Source organism: Bos indicus, chromosome 6, assembly GCF_029378745.1.
Source record: "Bos indicus isolate NIAB-ARS_2022 breed Sahiwal x Tharparkar chromosome 6, NIAB-ARS_B.indTharparkar_mat_pri_1.0, whole genome shotgun sequence".
Classification (NCBI taxonomy): Eukaryota; Metazoa; Chordata; class Mammalia; order Artiodactyla; family Bovidae; genus Bos; species Bos indicus.
The window spans coordinates 44,103,083-44,118,597 of record NC_091765.1 but is presented as its reverse complement, the minus strand read 5'-3'; the positions used below and the strand labels follow the sequence as shown (position 1 = coordinate 44,118,597).

The following is a 15,515-nucleotide window of genomic DNA, read 5'->3' as shown; positions in this document are numbered from 1 at the left end:
TTTTATCTTTGCTTTTTAGACCTTCAGATGCCTTTTAATTTCATTTTTTTTTAACAGTAGGAAACCAAACACTCTAATCATTTTCTCAAATGAGAATTTCAACATGTATTTAGTGTCTGGTCTTTGTAAGGTAACAAGACGTGGTCCCATTCCTGTGTTATATAAAAAGAGATTGACAGTCAAATAGGTGATTTTAAGGGATTGTGGACCAGCCATTTCTATTTCTGTCTCTCCTATCTAGGTTGTGTCTTCTTTTTACCACAGAATGTATCAGTATCTGATATAAAAGGTCCTCTGGTTTATTTTCTTTGTGGGATTATTGTTGCATATAGTTTCGTATAAAGAAGCAATTCAGAGACTATCCCGATATGTCTGCATATGGACGTGCATATGGTCGATTTTCGCTTTAACTTTGAATTTCCTTGAAGATGAACATAGGCTGTGTGTATTCCTATAATGGTAGCTGAGCAATTTCTGTATGATGGTTCAAGTTTTTTTTGCTCTCTTCTACATTTCTCCCTCCTTTTCCTCTATACAGTAGTAACCTTCCTAAAAATGTTCATTAAAAAAAAAAAAACAAAACAGTGCATAACACTCATGCCAGCAGGCGCCAGGAAGTTTAGATAACAGTCCCATCAAGTTGGGCTGTTTGGAGGGAGCTGGCTGCATAAATAGAATGGAATGTGATGTGATGATTCCCTTGTTCAAGTGTACAGCATTGCCCCGGGATATCTCCCTTTATATTTATTGACCTCCAGGATGTGCTGGGTACTCTGCAACAACACAATCACAGCCTTCAGCTGAGACATACAATCTACATGGAAGTGAATTGGGCAGCCCACTCTGCCTGCTATACTTCATCTGGTCAGTTATGTAGGCTCAATAACTGCTGTCAAAGGAATTGTGTTTTACCAGTTGCTTCAGCAGAGTGAAAAAAGTGAGTCCTTACACTTAACCCTGTAAAATGAATCATGGAAACCTGTATTAGTACACTCAGCTGAGGTTACCTGGGCAAAGTTTTTCCTATGATAAAAGCGCCAAACATGGTTTTCCTTCTCCATTGTCTTAGAGACTTTCAAGGAGTAAGGGCCACACTTGGGCACCTTTGATGTAATGAAAGGTATGGAGCTAGGTCTTGAAAATGATTAGTTGCCTATCGATTGATTTTTCAATAAATATGCATTGAGAAGATTCTTGTTTTGTGTACTCTTAAATAAGTAGTCAATAGGACTGATATGGTCACTGCTTTCATAAAGTTTTCATTGTATGGGGATATAGACATTGAAGACATTGAACACTAAATAAGCTATTAATATTTAATTATAATTGGGCACAAGGAGCTTCCCACGTGGCTTAGTAGTAAAGAATCTACCTGCCAATGCAGAAGACATGGATTTGATCCCTGGGTTGGAATGATCCCCTGGACAAGGTAATGGCCACCCACTCCAGTATTCTTGCCTGGAAAATTCCATGGACAGAGGAGTCTTGTGAGCTACAGTCCATGGCATCACATAAGAGGTAGTGACTAAACAACAGCACAGAATTACAAAAGAGAAGTAGACTGTTCTATTAGAGCAACTTATAATAGGAACTAAAACTCATCTGAGGTCTCAGAAAGGAAACAGTTGTTGAATTCACTGTAATTCTAGACAGTATGTATGTTGATGGAGAGGAGGGAGGGGCAGTGCGGAAAGGATATTCCAAGTAGCAGAGAAGCACCTGATGCAAAGGCCTTAGGAAAGAAAGGAGCACAGTATATATTAGGGACTGATGGAGAAGGAAATGGCAACCCACTCCAGTGTTCTTGCCTGGAGAATCCCAGGGACGGGGGAGCCTGGTGGGCTGCCGTCTATGGGGTCGCACAGAGTCAGACACGACTGAAGCGACTTAGCAGCAGCAGCAGCAGCAGATCAGTGTGGCTCAAAATAGAGGAAAGGAAAGAATAAGGTGTGTGGGATGAAGCCCAAGATGGAGACAGATCCAGATCCCAGATCCAGACAGAAGGACCTGGTAGATTCTGTTAATGATTTAGGTCTTTCCCTAAATGTTGTGAGAAAGCAATGACATGTTTTAGATCTTAATTGGCATGATCCTCTTCTCTTAATAAAAACTATTCTGGCTGAAGTGAACAAATAAATTGGAGGAGGGTAAACAGCAGACACAGGATCCAAATTAAGAGGCTGTTATATTAGTTCAGAAGGACATGCTGGCAGCTTGATTTAGGGGAGATTAGATCAAAGGAGCAGATTTAGGAAGTAAAAATCCACAGGACTTAAGGAGTGATTGGATGTGAGGAGGGGACTAAGTGGGGAGAATTAAGGAAAGCCCTTGGGTTTTTGTCCTGAATAATTGAATGGATGGTGTTAACTTTACTGATACAAGAACATTGCAGGAAAAACCCAGTCAGAAGAGGATGAATTAGAGAGTTTGGTTTGGGTAATGTTGGTCTAGTTTGAGATGCCTAGGTGACATCCAACCTGGGATGTCAAATAGGTAGTTGGTTATTCGAATCTGAAGCTCAGAGTAATTTCCCTGATGAAAATGAAAATATGAGTTCTGCATATGGTGAAAGAAGATGAGACATGGATGCTCAAATCACCTGAAAGGATATGTATTACAGGATATGTCTATGAATTGTTCAGTTGTACTTCGCACGCATTTATTGATTGTCCTCTCTTTGCCAGGTCTTTTGCTAAATATTGGACATATGAAAAGGACATGCATTCAGTAAATAACAGGACATCTCTTTGCCTTAAGCCTAAATGACTTTTTTTTTTTTAGCATCTAAGACAACATATCCTAAGCACATCCAGAGAAAACGCTTAGGCAAGCTAAATCTGTGCCTTAGTCCTATGATTCCTAGTTTCTTCCTCCATCTAACTTAAATCTCTCCAACTGCAAGTTCATTTCATTCTTGTTTGTCATCGATAGATGTACAGGCTAGTTGATAAGGACATTCATATTAACTTCTTACATTCTTGAAAAATCTTTTTTTCAGTTTTGAGAGACATGATCATCTTTGGCCTTATCTTCTTGGAACAAGAAATATAGGATTATATCTTACACTGAGAATGTGTTCTTGTTCTTCAAAAAATGAATCCATTCTCAGGCTTAAAATATTTTCCCTGTGTTTTGTAGGTTATAAATTGTTGTTGACTTTAAGATTATGATGATATTGACTCCACTTGTGAAAATTAGGCCACGCCCTTCACATTTGTTCCTAAAATAAGATTCACTGGCAAAGTGAAATTTATAGCCTCTTTTATAGCTCTTATTCTTTGGAGACCCATGGCTTACAATGGCCTATATTTTAAAACCGTATTTTTAAAATTATTGGCTTTGGACCACCTGTATCAGAGACACTGGGGTATACTTGTTAAAAATAAAGATCATTGAGCAGTATCTTCCAATTTTTTTAATATAGCTGGAATAAACCCCGATAATTTGCATTTTAATAAGCCCCCCAGGTAATTTACATTTATACTAGAGTTTAAGAATCAATATTTTGAGGGATGTCAAGATTTGTACATCAAACTATCATGCTGTACACCTTAAAATTATACAGTAATGTACATAAGTTATTTGTTAATAGAAATAAAAAAATGCACATGTTTTATTATTATAATTCTGAGTTAAGGAGAAATTAAATGGTTTTGCAAACCAGGTCAGTTTCTTACCAATTTTGAAAATTAATAGTGGAGTCACAATTGTTAAAATATTTAATAGATATTATTCAGCTCTTTAGTGATAAAAAGACCACATTACACATATTTTTTAAATAATCCATTAAATTTCATGTAGCAAAGGAACAGAGACAGAAAAGGTAGAAGAGAGTGAGATGCAGCGAGTGAAATTAGAGAAACGGAAAGTAAAACTTGGTTCAAGCATAGTCTCCTGTTAAGTTTTAGCGTGGATTTTGCTTTAATTGGCGTGCCGTGGGGGTTCTTGTTATGCAAGATTGTGCCTTCATAAATGGTTCTGGCATCAATGTCTTTCCTATCTTCGGAACCAGCAAGTCTCTTCTCACTTCCCCCTCCAGGAAGAGCGCCGTGTGATTTATGTTGGGAAAATCAGGCCTGACACAACACGGACAGAACTGAGGGACCGTTTTGAAGTTTTTGGTGAAATTGAGGAGTGCACAGTAAATCTGCGGGATGATGGGTGAGAATCTTCAAGATTATTTCTTGTTTAGAAGCTGACATATGTAAAAAATTATGGCCGTAAGATTACCAGGATGGGAATGCTTTGACAGATGACATGTTGAGTTCAGAACCTTATTTATTTTCTTTCATCCCTATTTATTAATCTTTCCAGTTGAGATTTCCTGTCCCAGAAATAAGTATTTAGCAGCTTGACAGGACAATCACACTGATAAATGGATGCAGTGGTTCAGAGGCTGGCACCAGCGAAGTCTCCAAAGTGGAAAGGGTTACAGTCATATATGCTAATGCTGCCTCACTGGCTTTGAACTTTTCCTCTTTGTCTGTTGCAGAGACAGCTATGGTTTCATTACCTACCGTTATACCTGTGATGCTTTTGCTGCTCTTGAAAATGGATACACTTTGCGCAGGTCGAATGAAACTGACTTCGAGCTGTACTTTTGTGGACGCAAGCAATTTTTCAAGTCTAACTATGCAGACCTAGGTATGGATTTTACTGTACATAGAATGAGGAATCCATAATGTTGAGTTCAAAATGGAAACATATGTAAACTGTAGCCACATTGGGCCAAACCATTACTACCTTTTACCAAAGAAAATATTCGAATATAGATTTTATCCTATTTTTTTTTTTTTTTTTACTTTTTAACATATGAGATGATTTCAGAAGGGGCTTAGATTTTGGTACAGAAGAGAGCAGATTGTTATGCTGCCTGCCCAGATGCTGAAATTCTGCGCTGTGTGTCTTTGTATGTGTGGTGGTATATTTGGTGTGTGCACGTGTTGTTTGTTTGTAATCTCTTGTGCCTACCCTGAATCCTTTTATACAGACGATAGCATTGGCATCATTGCTTTGCAGAGCAGAATATGGAAATTTTTTATTCTTTTTTTTTCATATTATCTCACCAACTCTTAGAAAGGTTAGCATTTCCTACAAATTATACTCAGAGAAAAAAGTAAAATTTCATGTGCTAAATCACACTATACTTTCTTTAAAACAAAAGAAGAAAATAAACCTGCTATTTTTTTTTATTTTATTTTTAAACTTTACATAACTGTATTAGTTTTGCCAAACATCAAAATGAATCTGCCACAGGTATACATGTGTTCCCCATCCTGAACCCTCCTCCCTCCTCCCTCCCCATACTATCCCTCCGGGTCGTCCCAGTGCACCAGCCCCAAGCATCCAGCATCGTGCATCGAACCTGGACTGGCATCTCGTTTCTTACATGATATTTTACATGTTTCAATGCCATTCTCCCAAATCTTCCCACCCTCTCCCTCTCCCACAGAGTCCATAAGACTGTTCTATACATCAGTGTCTCTTTTGCTGTCTCGTACGCAGGGTTATTGTTACCATCTTTCTAAATTCCATATATATGCATTAGTATACTGTATTGGTGTTTTTCCTTCTGGCTTACTTCACTCTGTATAATAGGCTCCAGTTTCATCCACCTCATTAGGACTGATTCAAATGTATTCTTTTTAATGGCTGAGTAATACTCCATTGTGTATATGTACTTTGAGTGCTTCCATATGATGGGTACTGTGCCAAGGCTTTGCAAGTATTTTCTCACTTAATTACCAGAACAATCCTAGAAGTAGATATTATGTATTATCATCCCCATTTTACAGATAGGGAAACTGAAGAATAGATAAGTATTCATCTTTCCTGTTATAAAAATTGTACAGACTCAAGGGGTAACATTTGGAAAATATACAAAGGTATCAAGAAAAATAGTAAAATTGCCTATCAGCCTATCACCTAGAGATAACTACTGTTACCAAGTGAGTAATGACCTGTTCAGTATTTTGTCTCAGAACATCGAATTTCTTATAGTTGAGGTTATATTATACATATATAGACTTTACAAATCTACTTTTCTCAATTAATATTATGTAAGTTCATTATTTACTGTGACTCAGGGTTAAAAATGATTTGCCAGTATATTTTAATGGTTGTACAGTATTCTGTTTGATGAGCAGTACCATTATATTTAATCATTCCATCATAGCTAAACACATTTTCTGTTTTTGATATTATAAATAATGGCACAATGGGCGTCAATTTCCTCCCCAATTTTAATTTTGCTCCTTTCCATATTAGTCCCTATCTAATGTGTGTATTATAAGCCTTTATGTTCCTTTATGAAATAATGAAGGAAAATGGCAAGTGTCTTATGCATATGACAATTATTTAAATCAATTTATAATAATAATAATAATGAATTAACATAGAAATCTGCTCTTAAGCATTATTAGTAATGCTTAAGTCTATCTGTCTTAGTAAGTCTATCTGTACTTACTTTGGCTTGGTATAAAGAAAAAAAGTAAATACCAAATACAGGTTTTTTTTCTTCCTTCCACCGAATTGATGTCTTCTAGAGTAATTGATACAGGTGGGGTGCATTGTTCAGGGGGAATATGCTATAATTCACTTCACAAGCTAAATAGATAGTATGAAACAGGGGAGAGGCAGCTGACTGTTAGATAGAGGCCTAGGGATGAAAATATAAAAGGTGGCAAGTCATTTGTTCAAATGTTGGCTGATAAAAACAGTCAAGACAGATTGAAGTCTTGAGTTGATTTGACTTGTTTTCTTCAGTGATGAAGGCCAGGGTGTTTTCTAGTGTCTCAAAACATCTAAAGTTTAAAATAAGCTACCTCGAGGGGCCTTTAGATCACGATTCATCACTGGTAGAGGGAGCATTGGATAGTACTTCCAAATTGAACTGGAGCCTCCCTGAAATATTTCTAAGAAGAATGCTTCCCTCCTTGTTATCTCTCTGCCTCACCAGTGGCAATAGAAACTTTACCACTGCTAAGCTGGTTCTGTATTTCCTGAAAAGTATGTTTGATGTGTATTGTAGCAGCATAGGGTTTTCCAGTTCCCTCCAGCCGTACAATCACAGGAAAGGTAGTGGATCTGAGTATAGGCCTAGTGTAGTTTGACAGCATCTTGGCTCTGGAATCTTGCAGGCCTGGTTTTGAAACCTGAGTTAGCTTTTGACCTTGAGCAATTAAACTCCCTCAGCTTCTGGTGCTTCATTTGTAAAATACCTTATAACGTTGCCGTGAAGATTATATATGTGTTTATGAAACCCTTAGCGCAGTGTCAGTGTCTGGCACAAAATAGATTCTCAATAAATGGTAGCTATAATTATGATAAAAAATGATGACAATGGGAAGTTATAAATTTCAAATTCTTTTAAAATGGAAGCATCAACACCAGGAACTAGCTTTGGAAGTGAACATCATCATGTATGTCTTGTCTCTGTTCCTTGAAGAGTTCAAGTTAAGTGCTTCAGGCCATGAGTGCCGAATAAGGTGCATAAACCCAAGGGGTTGCAAGAGTCAGACACAGCTTAGCGACTAAACAACAAGCTTATACTGGACTCAGAGGGATTGGCCGCTTATGTGCACATCAAGAATAAAGTGTTAAAATGATGTGATACTGATTAATTTTACCAAAAGTAAAGCAACCTTTCTTTAGATGACCATTTTTTAAAATTTTTATTTGCTTTCCTAAATTAAATTAGTTCACAATATCCCATTTCTCTGATATTTTAAAATTGACGTATAGTTGATTTACAATGTTGTGTTAGTTTCAAGTGTACAGCAAAGTGATTCTGTACATGGAAACTATATATTCATGTATATATTTATTTGCAGACTTATAAATGATACCCATTTTAGCTGGTGTGAAATGATACCTCATCATAGTTTTGATTTATATTTCCCTAATAATGAGCAATATTGAGCATCTTTTCATGTGCCTATTGGCCATGTGTATGTCTTCTTTGCAGAAATATCCCTATTGAGGTCTCCATTTCTTGGCTGTTGAGGTTACTTAATGGTTATTACAATACTATTAATGCAAAAATGCAGTGATTTCAGTTACTATTTATGAGCCAGATTTATAAATGAGACTCAGAATTTAAAGGGATGATCAAGCTTACCATGATGAAGACAGTATTTAAGTCTGGTTTCTGTGAATCTGTTATCTGTGTATCTTTCTATTTACTGTTCTATAAACAAATGGAAAAGACTCTGATGCTGGGAGGGATTGGGGGCAGGAGGAGAAGGGGACGACAGAGGATGAGATGGCTGGATGGCATCACTGACTCGATGGATGGGAGTCTGAGTGAACTCCGGGAGTTGGTGATGGACAGGGAGGCCTGGTGTGCTGCAATTCATGGGGTCGCAGAGAGTCAGACACAACTGAGTGAGTGAACTGAACTGAACTGAACTGAAACAAATGGATCTTTCCATTTGAAAGAGCTTGATGAAAAATGTTAAAGAGGAACGACAGAAATTAAATTAGGACTATAGGGTAAAAATAGAAGGATGGATCAGGATTAAGAATATGATCATTTAAATCAGGAATTAGTTATGATCACATTAGAATTTATACTTAAGCAAGAAAAAGGAAATAAATAACATGTTGGTCACAAACTCTTATTAACTCAGAGAAATGTATTACATTATCAGCATCCTGAATATACATGTAACTTTTAATATACACTGCCATTCATTGGTAAGTCAGTCCCAGATCCCAACACAAATATTTTCAATCAGGTTTTTAATAATATGCAGGTGTTCAATAAAATACATTTATTCGACAAATACTGAGTCTCTACTTTGTGCCCACAGTTTTTTAGGTGCTAGGAATACAGCTGTGATGTTACTTATTTCTATTAATATAGTATTATTATTTATAACAATTTCTTTTTAAAACTAATTAGGGTGGTTTTCAGGTTATTCCTATAAAAATTTCATTATATCTTACTTGTGGATATATCCTTCCTTTACTGGAGAGAAAGTGGATGTTATTGCCCTAGAAGTTACAGGTGGATGCATTCTCTCTTCAAGCAATAAAAATTATTTTGTGGGTGCCTATTGATATAGGTATGCCCATGAAAGCTGGTATATATATAAGCATCAGCCACCATATTTCACAGTGAAGAAACTCTTGAGAATCACTGTATCAAAGTACTTTTAATATTTGCTAATGAAAACACAGAAAGAATGAAATTCTGAGTTTTGTGTAGAATGATCTTAATTTAAGACATTTTAATTCTCAAAATTTCCTCTAAGAAAAGCTTCACACATATGTTCTTGATGGTTCTATGTGGACTTCATGTCACACAGACTGCCATCACTGAATGACTCATTCATCTTCTATAATGCAACTGAAATTCTGATTTCAAGCTAATCTCTAGCAATGAGCAGGACTTATTTTTTGTCTTTATAAAAAGATTATGGTTTGAACAACAGCTGCTCAGGCAGCTTTAGTTATACAATCAAACTATTCATTAGGCTTTCAAGAGAAGAGTGTAAGCCAGTACAATTTAAGATTGATCATGTAAAATTTTGGTGATGAAAGATGGGCCCTTTTTGTCCTGTTTTTATGTCTGAAGCTGACTGTAATTGTTCACCTTACCTGGACAAAGAAAGGTGGTAGAGACAAGGGATGATGTGAACCAGAAAAAAAAAAAGTGAAAGAATTTCCTTGTCTCTAAATGTAAGATGTCTTTAAAGTAGATTGAAGCTGGTGAGGTAGGGGAAACAGCCTGGTTCTGTAGAACTTGAGGGATTTGCCACCTTTTCAGCAGAACAACTTGTGAGGTCAATGATTAGCCTCCATCTTATCTCATATTACCCTTTTCTGTCACTTTGAGCATTTCTATTTTGTAATTTAATCTGGGTAAAACACAAATATTCATATTTTAGTAGGATTGTTAATGTTTCCCAGAAAGGTTTTGTCTTCCCTTCAAGTAAGTATTTTCGAAAGAATGAATGTGTTTGCCTATTGTATATCCAAGATACCCTTTCTCAAGCTGAAAGGCCTGTAGGAATGGTAGACTTTTTCTTAGGTGTCAATGGAGAAAAATCAGAAACATTCAAAGGATTTTTACTTTATACCCAGTGGGACTGAAATATATCAATTTTGTTCAGGGCTACTGAAGTGGCATATGGAGCTTTGCACAAATGCTTACTTTGACTAGTTTAAGGATCTGAGAAAGACCATAGCTTTATTTGAAGTTGTGTGTTAGTCACTCAGTCGTGTCCCACTCTTTGCGACCCCATGGGCTGTAGCCCACCAAGCTCTTCTGTCCATGGGATTCTCCAGGCCAGAATAATGGAGTGGGTTGCCATTTCCTTCTCCAAGGAATCTTCCAGACCCAGGTAATGAACCCAGATCTCCTGAACTGCGGGCAGATTCTTTACCATCTGAGCCACCAGGGAAGCCCCATTAATGAGTAGAGAGTCTGAATTTGCCCTCTCTGGACATGAAGCATTTTCCAAAACCTTCTAATTTGGGGAGGGCTTATACCACTGTTGCTGGGCTCCCTTGAGGTACTTGAGAACTTACGTCCCTCCAACTTTTTCAAGGGGAGCAGCAGACTGATGAGTCTGGCTTTTATACTTAATGAAATCAATCCCAATGAACAGAAAGATCAGTTCTAGCTTCTACTTTTTCCTCTCCACCTAAGTTGTTGAGGAACCTGGGGAAGTCATTTAACATAGCAGGAAGGAGGAGGAGCCTTACTTTTAAAGCACGTTGATTGCCTAGGTTGCTATTGAAAAGAAATAGCTGTTTTGATTACCTCCCAGGAGTGTTTAAATCCAACATGAGTCAATAGATGAGTGTTTTGAGTACTCATCACTCCTTACCCTCTGCAAATATATACAAGTGGTATAAATAGATAAATATATAAGCATAATTAATTAAAATATTGGTGTATATATATCATACCATCTACCATATAAATACCTTCTGAAATATACACATAATTATTAATATTCATACATATAAATACCTCCTGCAAATATATATGTAAATATATGCACATATATATGTACATACCAACACAAACCTCATATACTAATAAAATTTGGGCATATTTTGTTAAAGTATATTAACCGGATAAATTGTTTTTGAATCGGGTTGTCTTAAATTAGATGATTGAATTAATGACCATAAGCAAAGGGTACATCTGACCTGGTTTGGGTTTCTTTCAGATTCAAATTCAGATGACTTTGACCCTGCTTGCATCAAGAGCAAGTATGACTCTCTGGATTTCGATAGTTTACTGAAAGAAGCCCAGAGAAGCTTACGCAGGTAATATGTTCCCTGGCTAAGGATGACAGAGGCATGGTGAATACCTCACGGGACAGCGCGTCCTTCCCTAAAAGACTATTGCAAGTCATACTTAGGAATTTCTCCTACTTTACACTCTCTGTACAAAAACAAAACAACAACAATACAAGAACAACAACAATGGTTTACATGAACCCAGCTGCTGAAGAGGCAAGAGACAGAATGGAATTCCAGTAAGCACATGTTTATTCATGGGTGTCAGCTTTGCTTTCCCTGAGTCTCTTGGTGATGGAGTGTGCGTGTGTGTGTGTGTGTGTGTGTGCGCGCGCGCGTGCCTGTGTGTGTGTTTGCCTGGTTTGGGGGAAGTATGTGTGTACAGGTGGGGACTGGGGACACCTGCCCAGAGCGTGCAAGGGCAAACCACTTCGAATGGCAGCAGTTCCATGAAGACACACTTAAAACCTAGAACTTCAAAATGTTCATATTCTATTCAAAAGGAAAAAAAAAAAAACGTACATCCAAAAGGAAAGAAAGCTAACCAACCAACCACAGGCCACCCTAAAATGACAGCCACTGATGTCTGGGCATCAGCCTCTGTACTCTGTTTTTTTTTTTCTTTTTTTTTTTAAGAAAGTGCAAAATCAACGTGAAGCAAGCTTTCTCTCACAACGTAATGATTATATGACAATCCTGAAGACACCGCAGGTTCTGTAGAACTCATATCCTTTCTCTCTCTTTTTCTTTCTTTTTTTCCTTTTTCCTTTTGCCAAGGAATCTGGGTGGGAGAGGATGCTGCAGGCACCGAATGCTCAACTTTCCTAACATTTTGAAGTTTCTGTAGTTCGTCCTTCCTCCTGACACCCATGTAAATGTCCAAAACGTTGATCTCCCACTGCAAATTTCAAAAGCCTTGTCAATGGTCAAGCGTGCAGCTTGTTCAGTGGTTCTTTCTGAGGAGCGAGCACGGTGTTACATTACTAAGGAGAGTTGGGTAGAACTCTCTGGGATGTGTTCAGATAGTACAATTGCTACATTCTCTGATGTAGTCAAGTATTTACAGATGTTAAATGGAGTATTTTTATTTTGTGTACATACTATACAATGATGTTCTTTTTTTGTTACAGCTATGCACTGTAAATGCAGCCTTCTTTTCAAAAACTGCTAAATTTTTCTTAATCGAGAATATTCAAATGTAATTATGAGGTGAAACAATTATTGTACACTAACATATTTAGAAGCTGAACTTACTGCTTATATATATTTGATTGTAAAACAAAAAAAGGACAGTGTGTGTGTCCATTGAGTGCAACACAGCAAATTGATGCTTTATGCACAACCATCCCCTCTTAGGTGAGCTTCGATCTAAGCATCTTGTCAAGAAACCTCCTAGCCCCCTAAAGGTATTAACCACTTCTGCAATATTTTTCCACATTTTCTTGTTGCTTGTTTTTCTTTGAAGTTTTATACACTGGATTTGTTAGGGGAATGAAATTTTCTCATCTAAAATTTTTCTAGAAGATATCATGATTTTATGTAAAGTCTCTCAATGGGTAACCATTAAGAAATGTTTTTATTTTCTCTATCAACAGTAGTTTTGAAACTAGAGGTCAAAAATCTTTTTAAAATGCTGTTTTGTTTTAATTTTTGTGATTTTAATTTGATACAAAATGCTGAGGTAATAATTATAGTATGATTTTTACAATAATTAATGTGTGTCTGAAGACTCTCTTTGAAGCCAGTATCTCTTTCCCTTGGCAGAGTATGATGATGGTATTTATCTGTATTTTTTACAGTTATGCATCCTGTATAAATACTGATATTTCATTCCTTTGTTTACTAAAGAGACATATTTATCAGTTGCAGATAGCCTATTTATTATAAATTATTAGTTGGTGAAAATAATAAAGCCAGTGGAAATTTTCTACCTAGGATGCATGGCAATTGTCAGGTTGGAGTTTAAGTGTTTCATTTGGGAAATTCCGCTTTGCAGAAGCAGTGTTTCTACTTGCACTAGCATGGCCTCTGACGTGACCATGAAGTTGTTCTTGATGACATTGCTTCTGCTAAATTCAATAAAAAAAAAAAAAAAAAAAAAAACTTCAGTAAAACCTCCATTTTTGAGCATCAGGATTTCCTCTGAGTGTGGAGCCCTGGAATGGAAGTCAGTAAAGTTTGGCGCGTGTACTCAAGTTTCTGAGTTGAAATTCAATTACAGTATGGCCGACGTGACTTTTCTGGAAGACATGATATACCTACTATGTAACCATTCTTTTCCTTTCTCTCGCCCAACACGATCGTATAAAAATGGATTACACCCCCAGGCCAATGCAGCTAATTTTGAAAGCTGCATTCATTTATCACCAGCATATTGTGTTCAGAGTGAATCCACTGTCTGTCCTGTCGGATGCTTGCTTGAGTTTTTGGCTTCTTATTTCTAAGTAGATAGAAAGCAATAAAAATACTATGAAATAAAAGAACTTGTTCACAGGTCCTGCGTTACAACCGTAACACATCTTTAATCTGCCTAATTCTTGTTCTGTAGGTTAAATGCAGGTATTTTAACTCTGTGTGGACGCCAAACTAAAGTTTACAGTCTTTCTTTCTGAAATCTGAGTATCTTCTGTTGTAGAATAAGAATAAAAAAGACTATTAAGAGCAATAAATTATTTTTAAGAAATGGATATTTAGTAAATCATATTATGTGTTCAAGGACCAGATACGTTCTCTATTTTGCCTTTAAATTTTTTGTGATCCAATTTTCAATACATTCTCCTTTTTGCCCTGGATCGTTGACATGAGTCAAAGACTGGGTTTCCTTTCTTACTTGTCAAAAGACAACACTACAGATTTCATGTTGAGGATTCATTTATTCCCACCCTTCTGGCCTGACAAATATTGTTACCATGAAGATAGTTTTCCTCCATGGACTTCAAATTACATCTAAAATTAGTGCAAAGAGAGAATCACTAGACCATCCACATAGAGCTTTTGTATCTTATGCAGACACTGTGGGTAGCCCATCAAAATGTAAACTGTGTTCCTTTTATTTTTATTTTTAATTTTTTTGGAGAGTATATTTCAAATGAACACATGCACCCCATCATCACTGGAGGCAAATTTCAGCATAGATCTGTAGGATTTTTAGATGACCCTGGGCCATTGCCTTCATGCTGTGGTAAGTACCACATCTACAATTTTGGTAACTGAACTGGTGCTTTAGAAATGTGGGTTTGTTTTTTTTTTTTAAGAGATGTAGCAGAATAATTCTTCCAGTGCAACAAAATCAATTTTTGCTAAATGACTCTGAGAGCAACGGTTGGGCTGTCAACATTCAAAGCAGCAGAGAGGGAACTTTGCACTATTGGGGTGTGATGGTTGGGTCAGTTGAAAAAAAAAGGAAACCTTTTCATGCCTTTAGATGTGAGCTTACAGTAGGTAATGATTATGTGTCCTTTTTTGATGGCTGTAACGAGAACTTCAATCACTGTAGTCTAAGACCTGATCTATAGATGACCTAGAATAGCCATGTAATATAATGTGATGATTCTAAATTTGTACCTATGTGACAGACATTTTCAATAATGTGAACTGCTGACTTGATGGAGCTACTTTAAGATTTGTAGGTGAAAGTGTAATACTGTTGGTTGAACTATGCTGAAGAGGGAAAGTGAGTGATTAGTTGAGCCCTTGCCGGGCTTTTTTTTCCACCTGCCAATTCTACATGTATTGTTGTGGTTTTATTCATTGTATGAAAATTCCTGTGATTTTTTTTAAATGTGCAGTACACATCAGCCTCACTGAGCTAATAAAGGGAAACGAATGTTTCAAATCTACTTCTGCTTTTCTTATTTATCACAACCAAACTCCTGGCACGTTCCTCAGATCAGTATACGTTACTCGCTTATCATTATTCTGTTTCCTCTCTGGATCACCTGCCCTCCCCTTGCTTTTCCATATTCATGAATGGATTTTAGCTCTAAGGTAACGTGCGCCTTCTGTATTTTACCTTGTCTCCTTTCAAACAGTAAAGGCGGAACTGGTGATTTCTCTAATGAGAAGTGACGTCGGACTTTATCAAACAGATTAGCTCTGTTTTTGTACTTGACCCTGGAAAGTATGAATTTTAAGTACAAGCCACTGCCTCAGCGAGAAAGCTGCTGAATATTTCAGCTTAGGAAGCAATTCTACCATAATGGACTGAATATATATTTTTATTGAAGTATAGTTGAACTATACTATCCATTGAACAT

General features: G+C 36.9%; 1 protein-coding gene across 8 annotated transcripts in view; it reads left to right on the top strand.

Annotated features, from left to right (window-relative positions):
• The window catches only part of PPARGC1A (PPARG coactivator 1 alpha), a 714,869-nt gene extending 699,771 nt beyond the window's left edge, over positions 1-15,098 (top strand). For all 8 annotated transcript variants that reach the window (XM_070791236.1, XM_070791235.1, XM_070791231.1 and 5 more), the window contains 3 exons: positions 4,040-4,161; positions 4,493-4,644; positions 11,187-15,098. In XM_070791236.1, coding sequence (XP_070647337.1) covers positions 4,040-4,161; positions 4,493-4,644; positions 11,187-11,290 — 378 coding nt within the window. In that variant the 3' untranslated portion in view covers positions 11,291-15,098. The remainder of the gene's footprint in view (positions 1-4,039; positions 4,162-4,492; positions 4,645-11,186) is intronic.
• Positions 15,099-15,515: the final 417 nt, after the last annotated feature.